The sequence below is a fragment of the Aethina tumida genome, chromosome 3 (assembly GCF_024364675.1).
Source record: "Aethina tumida isolate Nest 87 chromosome 3, icAetTumi1.1, whole genome shotgun sequence".
Lineage (NCBI taxonomy): Eukaryota > Metazoa > Arthropoda > Insecta > Coleoptera > Nitidulidae > Aethina > Aethina tumida.
In genome coordinates, this window is record NC_065437.1 from 12,819,231 (window position 1) to 12,828,039 (window position 8,809).

General features: G+C 34.7%; 3 protein-coding genes across 3 annotated transcripts; 2 read left to right on the plus strand and 1 right to left on the minus strand.

The window, feature by feature from the left end:
- The first annotated feature begins 242 nt into the window (after window positions 1-242).
- Window positions 243-1,431, plus strand: LOC109601001 (neugrin). Its single transcript, XM_020017201.2, has 2 exons — window positions 243-662; window positions 715-1,431. The coding sequence occupies exons 1-2, from the start codon at window positions 273-275 to the stop codon at window positions 1,384-1,386; spliced, it is 1,062 nt and encodes a 353-aa protein (XP_019872760.2). The 5' UTR covers window positions 243-272; the 3' UTR covers window positions 1,387-1,431.
- LOC109601007 (spermine oxidase) lies at window positions 1,418-5,104 on the minus strand. The gene is made up of 6 exons (XM_020017207.2): window positions 4,840-5,104; window positions 3,528-3,731; window positions 2,873-3,467; window positions 2,552-2,815; window positions 2,334-2,454; window positions 1,418-2,279 (listed from the first exon to the last, which is right to left on the minus strand). The coding sequence occupies exons 1-6, from the start codon at window positions 5,072-5,074 to the stop codon at window positions 2,094-2,096; spliced, it is 1,605 nt and encodes a 534-aa protein (XP_019872766.1). The 5' UTR covers window positions 5,075-5,104; the 3' UTR covers window positions 1,418-2,093.
- A 233-nt stretch (window positions 5,105-5,337) lies between these two features.
- On the plus strand, window positions 5,338-8,468 carry LOC109601008 (protein TAPT1 homolog). Its single transcript, XM_049965006.1, has 5 exons — window positions 5,338-5,677; window positions 5,736-5,991; window positions 6,045-6,352; window positions 6,419-6,516; window positions 7,343-8,468. Exons 1-5 carry the CDS (start codon window positions 5,536-5,538, stop codon window positions 8,291-8,293), a joined length of 1,755 nt encoding a protein of 584 aa, XP_049820963.1. The 5' UTR covers window positions 5,338-5,535; the 3' UTR covers window positions 8,294-8,468.
- The last annotated feature ends 341 nt before the right edge of the window (window positions 8,469-8,809 follow it).

Sequence of the window (8,809 nt, forward strand, 5' to 3'; positions counted from 1 at the left end):
AAAAAGGATTTAATTAATTCGTTAAAAGACTCGGTTCACGGCACAAAAATATCATAATTTTAGGCCCAAAAATGCCTCAAATTTACACAAATTTAAATGAAATATAATTAATTATTTGTGAATTTTTAATAGCACTTTCAAATTATATTTGAATAAACCGTTCACAGTGACAACTACCAACGAATCGTTGGATTATGGTCAAACTAGTAGTTCGTCAGGCAACCCATATTACACGACCAAACATAACCCAACATTTTCATAGAATATACAAAATGTTTTCATTACGAAAACTGCTATTAAATACAACAGTACAATATCAAATAAAAAAATTTCGACATGTAAAATTAGACCCAGGAATTCGTAAACGACAAAACGCATTGTTAGAACCTGGTGAACCAGTTGAAGAAATTGACTTCGATGAATATGAAACTGACTTTATGGACGTTCACAAGTCCCACAAGGAACATGTGGAGGAAATGAAGGCGCAGCATGAACAATTGAAATATCACATCACTAAGCAAAAGTATTTCAAGGAGAAGTATCCGAATTTTTTGACTTGGCATGACAAAGAGCAGATTAAATATTTGCACAGTTCTGATCCTGAAGAATGGACCATAGAGAAGTTAAGTGAAGGATTCCCAGCTTTACCTGAAGTTATTTCCGTAAGTAAAAGCTTAATTAAAAATATTTTTGTAATTGTTTTCTTTATTGTAGAAAATTGTAAAAGGAAAGTGGACAAAGAAAAATCAAAACAAAGTAACAAATCATGATAAAACAGTGCAAGAAAATTGGAAATTATTTAAAAAAAATAAGCTGAAAGACTTGCCAGAAGATTTAGTTGAACACCTGAAAAAATTTACAAACAGAGCTTTAATTTTAAAGCCATTTGAACCTCCAGATGTAAAACCTGTCATAGATCTTCCACAAAAACAAGGTGAATTCTCTGAGATAATTTCATCTTATAATAAATTAGCAAACAAACATCCCAAGGAGGCAATGCAAGAAACCAATAATCAAAAGATGATTGAGTCAAAAAAATCAATAAACAACAATAAATTAACCACATTAAATCAACTACAGGTTGACATAGAAAAACGTTTAGAATCAGGAAAATATGTAACTGAAGAAGAAAAAATGTTACTTCAAAGACAATTAGAAAAATCTGAAGTCAAACCTGTAGAATTAAAAACTATGGATTTGGAATTGGTTAAGAACAAACATGTAACAGCTGTCATCAAACCTGAAAAAGAGTACAAGCACCTCATGTACCCAGAAAAAATTACAATTCCCGCGAAATTAAGGAAAAAGGACGGTTTATATAAATTGAATGATTGTTTTTATGATGAATATGGTGATTTTTTGTATAGAGTACCCGGAATGTATTAGTTGTAGCTAATGTAAACATGTAAATAAAACATTTTAATATTTAAATAGTTTATTTAATAAAACAATTGTTAAAAATGACTAGTGTAAGCTTAAAAAGAGTAACAAACAGACATAATCAAATAACAAAACAGAAAAAAGTCGGTTGTGTACAAGCAATTAAATAATATGTCTGTACAAAAAAATGCGATGTTTTCATAGCCTACAAAATTAATACTATTATGAAGTAAAATTATATATACAAAGTTTCTACTGTGCCTTTGGAAATATTTGGCTTTGTGTCTTAAAATATACAAAATACTTTTACTTAAATGGTAAGGCCAAAAATAGCTTAAATTTGCCACATTTTCCGAGGATTATTAAAACCGAATTAGTAAAATATGCATAATTTTATCCTCATAATAACAATCTTATCACTTCTTAACATTTCTCTCAGATTTTACACGCTAAATTCATAATTAAAAGCGGCCAATACTCAGCGTACCGTAGTTTCTACAATGCACATAAAGATCTGAACAATATCAAAGTATCTATAAAATTACAGACACACATCACATTCTCTCAAGACAATCTATGGCAGTATACAGAACAAAAGTCCGTCCAACCCATCCAAATAAATACTGAACAAGCCTCAAACACACAAAAGTTTTAACAGTTCGCCCCGAAAACCACAAAACAGACAAAAATTGATTTTTAAGGCAGCTGGATATTCACTCCAGGTTGATGCCCTGGATCCAGGAACTGAGGTCCGTCGCTTCCTCGCAGTCGACAATAATTTCCTCCGGTTGATCGTCGCTCATCACTATCTGAGCGGCCGTTCGTCCTGACAAATACGCACCGTGGACCGTCGAGTAGAAGTTCGTGTGCGTGTGTTCGCCCGCGAACAACACCACAGGCTAAAAACCGTTTAATTGTACACAACAGGTTTGTTAGCTGATTATGTGGGTTACCTTAGTCTCACTCTCGTCTAAAAATAACGGTTGCGCGAGGCATTCGATGTCTATTTGCGACGACCCAACCGCTATAGCTGTGTAAGAGCCTCTTGTGTAAGGTTGACTCGCCCAACTCGTGCTTTAACAATGAAAAATTAATTGTAATAAAATACTCGTTTCCTTCCTGAGTTAATAAGATATTTCAGTTAGAGATAATTCATTTATAAAATAATTACCAGACGCATCTTTTCGGTTTTGGAATGTACGGATCACACAAAAATTTCCTAAGAATATCCGTACAAGTATCGATGATGATGTCGTTGGGTAGCGTTTCCATGTACTCAGCTTCTTTGCCACTGATCCAACCCAGAATCAGCGTTTCAGTGATTTTCGAAAACGAATAGATCTTTTTAAACCACGTTTTGCTGTAATCGTCTGTCTTTTCGGTTTCAGGTTCCCAAAGCAATAATACTTCTGTGATGTTTGGGTTTAAGAACGGCCTAAAATGTAATAAAATTGTACGACCTAAGTTAGTGACTCAGCATCAAATTAAATACCTATCATATTCCAACAGAATTTTATCGACTGTCCCAAATAACAACCGATCGATGGCGTCCAGTTTATACTCGGGTAACTTAGGTTGAAACAGAGTCTCCGCTTTGCTTTTCAACACCCCCAAAGGTATAGTACAAATGACCTGGTCAGCCTGGAACCTTGCGCCGTTCTCACAAATAACTTCCACCATAAAGTCCGCAGGTTCTCTCTCCACACTCGACTCCCTGCTACTCTCATCGACAACCGTACGATCCGAATCGTCCGACTCGTAGCCGTCCCGTTTCACCTTATCCCTCCGCCTCCATTTTATGCAGCTTACGGCGTGTTTCCTGTGCAAATTGTGCGGGGGAATTGGGGCGGAAATCGGCCCCAGAATCGCACTGTAACCCTGAGGCAGAGTGATGTTCCCGCCCTGCAGTTCAGTGTACGAGCCGATCTCCATCAGGTCGATTTCGTTCATGTCGTCACAGCCGGAGATGCAGGTTTCACGTTTGAGGAGACAGTCGAAGATTAGTTGTCGCAGGTGACGTTCGTGTTCGTCCTTTATTTTGTCCAGGTACAAGCTCACTTCCAGTTTTATGTGGTCACCCACGGTGTCTAAATTTGTAAAATAATTTTTAATTCACTTCTAAAATATCTAAGAATAATCTTTCATACCAATTCCGTCTGGGGGCATGTATTGGGAGATGAAATACTCTTCACATCGTTTCAGGAAGCACAAATAAGCCTCGTAGATTTCTTGAAGAACGGCAAAAGGTACTTGTTTTCCCTTTTCAGTGGTTGCAACGACTTTGTGTGACTTTGGAATTGCCATTATGTCCACCAGTCCATGTTGCATAGCCAGTTCATAAACTGGATTTCCTGAAAATTTATTATATAATATAAAATATAGGAAATAAAAAGTATATTATGATTAAAAATACAATTCAAGTATCACAAATTGTTATATGTACTAAAATATCTATAGGATAATAATAAAAATGAATAATCATTTGCATTACTTTGAAAACAGTCTTATAAACTACATGTTAAAATAATTATTTCATTTTTTCATCCTGACATTAATGTATGTTTTTCAAAGTTGAAATTTCATAACGATTTAATATACTATTTTAATGATTTATTTTCATATTTATTCTTATTAGAATTTCATTTAACAATTGCTAATTCTATTTTGATTAAACAATAATTGACTGTAGAATTGTTATTTTCCTGTTGTGCGTTATCAAGATAAAAATACTAAATATATACATTTACTAAATGATACTCGTGTTTATATAAAAATACACTTTCTTTTTATCAAATATAATAAATTTACTATCATATATTTGTTCACACTTCTAGAATACAATTGGACTTTGCATTCCAACTTTCTCTTTCAACTGAATTAGAAAAATATATTTTTTACATTATTTATAAAAATTTTATAAAATATTCCTTACTATGTTTTAGTCTACTATGAATATATTTTTATATGAAACAAATGCTTTGTTAATATACGAAAATGATTTAGTCTCTAAGATACATTTTTAACACAATTTTTAAATAAATTTGAATTCCACAATTATAATGTGATAAAATCAGATACAAATATTCCATATTTATCATAACTAATTATGATAATTAATCCTATGTTTAAACATAGGATCAATTATCAGAGGTACATTCCAGAACTTTGATTTAATACATTTATGATTAATGAACTTTATGTCATGTAAAAGTGTAAATTTAAAAGACAATATTTTAAATAAACTTAAATCTAAAGTTGAATTATCTGCTTTCCATTTTAGAATTTTCAGTCGTTTATATTATTAATTTATTTATTGTTTTGTTAAACAAATATCATAAAAACATAAAAAAAACATAACTCGCCAATTCATGAATCAAAACAGACGTGATTTAGCACCATAACAATAGTGTGCCTACAACAATGTGCACACCTAGAAAAACAATTGAATAATCAAATTACCTAGGACACCGTGAATCCAGTTGGCCCCCAATTCAACTTTTTCCTCGCCCATTTCGATCTGCACGATCCTGCCCCCGATACGACCGCGCGCCTCCAACACTTTGAAATCGTGGAAACCGTTCTTCGCGAAATGATAGGCGGCCGACAAACCGGCCATGCCGGCCCCGATTATTAACACCTTGCATCTGTTCGCGTCCGTTTTCGTTTCTGTCGATGCCGACGCATTGTTTTCCATAGCTATTTAAAAATGTTAAATAACGTTTGCGGCCCCATCAGCTGGTTAATGTCAGAACTGTCATGTGGATTGACGTGGAGATTTTCGTTTTGTCACCAAAATAAAATATTAATTATTACATTTAAACAAACTTTTCAATTGTTTAATACGTCTGTAACTAGTAACGCCATATAATTGCGTTATTTCCTCTTTTAATTTGCTAATAAACGAATGCAACCCAAAAATCATGCAATTAATTTATGTTGGTAGAACTTTATAACTAAGTTCGAGTCTGTTATTATCTTGAAAATTATGTAAAGTTCAACCAGATGTTTAAACAAATTCGCCGTAAAATTTAAATATAAACAATCACAATGTTTTGAAATCGGTACAGTTTACACTACGTTTTTATAATTTATTCTAATTATTTTGGGAGTGAATGAAAGTGAGGTTATGTCGTTTTTTATCTGAAACTCGCAACAATGGCCACAAACGAGGACAACAATCAACTAAATGAACGCAAAATCAGATTTAGACCACCCGCAAAAGTTTTATTTCGTTCGGATAGTAAAATAGAGGACTTGTTGCGCAATGAAAATTCTGATGAGACTGACTTGAGAAAAGGTTTAGAAGTTCAAAAACCGCAGCTGTTCAATTAAATCTTATTGTTTATTGTTTTTAGATCATCCATCTTTAATGTCGTTTTTAAAGGTTGAACTTACGAGGGATTATTTACTGGAAAATGATGAAGAAAGGTACTCAGCTAGGAGAGAGAAGATTTATTCATTCATGAAAATACCCAGAGAGGTGGAACGGTTTATGAGATATGGCTTTATGCAATGCACTGACTCATTCTTGTTCGTTTACACGTTTTTGCCAATGAGGGTGGTTCTGGCGATTTGGGCACTCTTCACACGACCGTTCTCTAAATGTTTTGGGTACATTGTTTTCAATAGCGTCAAAACGAAATGCTAAAATTTCTAAATTTTAGTTGGAGGCGAAACCGAAGAATATTAACACCGGCGGAAATATGTGATTTGTTAAAGGCTGTTATTTTAGTAACTTGTAGCATCGTCATGTTTTCGGTCGATACAAGTATGTTGTATCACTTGATCAAGAGTCAGAGTGTGATTAAATTGTATATATTTTACAACATGTTGGAAATCGGCGACAGATTGTTTTCAGCTTTTGGGCAGGATACGATAGATGCGTTGTTTTGGACCGCTACCGAACCCAGAGGGAAGAAACGTGAACATTTGGGTGTGATTCCTCATCTAATTTTTGCCATTGTTTATGTCAGTATCCTTTTTTTATATAGTGAATTAAGACTTTGAGTAAAAATGTAGATTTCTTAACATATAACAGTTTTGCATAGTATTCTGGTGTTGTTTCAAGCAACTGCATTAAATGTGGCCATCAATTCCAGCAACAAAGGTCTCTTAACTATTATGATGTCAAATAATGTGAGTATGAATAGATACCAAAAATATTCAAAAGAATTAAAAAAGTAATAATTTTCATTTATTATAATTTTACTAATAAATTAATAATCAAAAAACTGAGGTTTAAAAATATTTATTTTCAGTAGTGGTTATTCAGATGAGGCAGATCATATGAAAATGATTTTATTTATATTTTTAATATTAAAAAAAATACATTTTTTATGTTTTTTCTTCTTTAAAATAGAATATATCTTTTAAATGTGCCTCTTCATGCCAATTCGTTTTATAAGTCGATCTTGAATATTTATATTTGGTTCCAACATTCGAGCATGTATTTTAAGGTCGGACCATTGTTTCAATGGCAGGAAAGCTGAGGCGTGTCTTTAACCAATTAGATAACTTCAAATACCGACACAAACGAAGTTTCCGGACATTGCAGATTCTTCAGTTTCAAAAATTACTTGATCATGTGTGTGTTTAATAAATTCAGTTTTGGAAAGGTTTTTAATTTTGTATAACTTCGTAATAATACGAAAAAAATTATTAATTTAGTAAATATGGTTGAGGTGGTGACTTTTTTATTAAATAAATGTGTATTTCCAGTTTAAATTATTGGTATGACAAAATGTTTACTGAATACTTTAATAAATATGGGAGAAAAACCGCATTAATTATATCTGTAATTTAGACACAACACCCTGTATATATTATATTGGCAAGTTTATTTCAATAAATTATTTGCACAGATGTAATTAATCAACTCATCAAACTTACAGTGGATCATGCATTAACTTATAAATTTAATAAATGATCTTGATCCACAAAAGACATTGTGTTTCTGTTGCAGTTCGTCGAGCTGAAAGGGAGCGTGTTCAAGAAGTTCGACAAGAACAACCTGTTCCAGGTGTCGTGTAGCGACGTGCGCGAGCGCTTCCACCTCTTCGTCCTCCTGTTCATCGTCGCGCTCCAAACGATGCGCGAATACGCGTGGAAATCGGAACGTTTCTGGGTCCTGTTGCCCGACTGCGTGATCGTGCTCGTCGCCGAAGTGCTCGTGGATTGGATAAAGCACGCGTTCATCACGCGTTTCAACGAGCTACAGCTCGACGTCTACAGGGATTACACGACCAGTTTGGCCTACGACATGGCGCAGACCAGGCAGAAGCACGCGTTCTCCGATCACTCGGACTTGGTGGCGAGGAGGATGGGGTTCATACCATTGCCGTTGGGCGTCGTTATGATCAGGGTGTTCATCAGTGCGGTCAGCATTGAGGATTTCCCCTCGTTGATTATTTGTTTCGTAGGGTACTTGTGTCTGGTCACGTTTAAGGTTTTGAACAGTCTTTTGATCTTGGGCAAGGCCTGCAATTTGATAACGCAGCACAAGCAGGAAAAGGCTTCGGCCCAGTCGCCTTCCAACAACAGGGCCACTAGTCCGCCGCCTGTTTCCAGGGTGGTTTCTGCCAAGGACTGCGCCACCAGCCCCTTACATCCCGTCACCTCTCAGCCGTCTCTTAAAGTTAATAATGCGGAACATAAGGCACAAGAAAATCTTCCACCGGCTGATTTAAGCACGGCTATCTTTGCGAACAGCACAGTAGACCTAAAAAATGCCAGTTTAAACGAAGAGTTGTTGAAAGTAGACGGTGATGACATAAAAATCGAGGAGGTAGAAACGGAAATTACGAGGAGCTTTCCGAACATCAATACGGATTTTGATGAGGACGTCGTACCTGATTTGAAACGTGCTGAATCCGAACCGAATTTAAATACCTGCGAGTGTGATATGCCTAAATAAAATTATTTTCTCTCTTTGTTTGTACTGATTTTTGCTAGTCTAAGTTTGTTGATTTTATTATATTTATTGTAGTGGGTTAAAACCTGCTTTATTCCATCCTTTGGGTGATTGTTTATGGTATTATAAGTTTGGATTTTTATACATTGAAGTAATGTAAATAAATTATTTTTAATAAGTGTTGTTTTATTGAATTGGACGAAACAATAAGGGTCTAATTATAGGAAGCCCATTGAGTGGAAGTGTACAAATTTTCATTCATATCGGTTTCAAGGTGGACGAGGAACAATATTATGCCAGAGCACGACCACGTATTCGAAACGGCGCGTTTCGTTAATGGCATTATGCAAAACCGGCTAATAACTAAGTGAACATATTGTCTTGTTATTTACATACTGACTGACAATTATTGCACGCTGCCATTCATTTAATATTGTATAAATTTCGCTCGATCGGCCTTATACGTGCCATTATCGATGCTGTACCGGTATGTTTCAACGTTTTTAAATCGTTTTTATG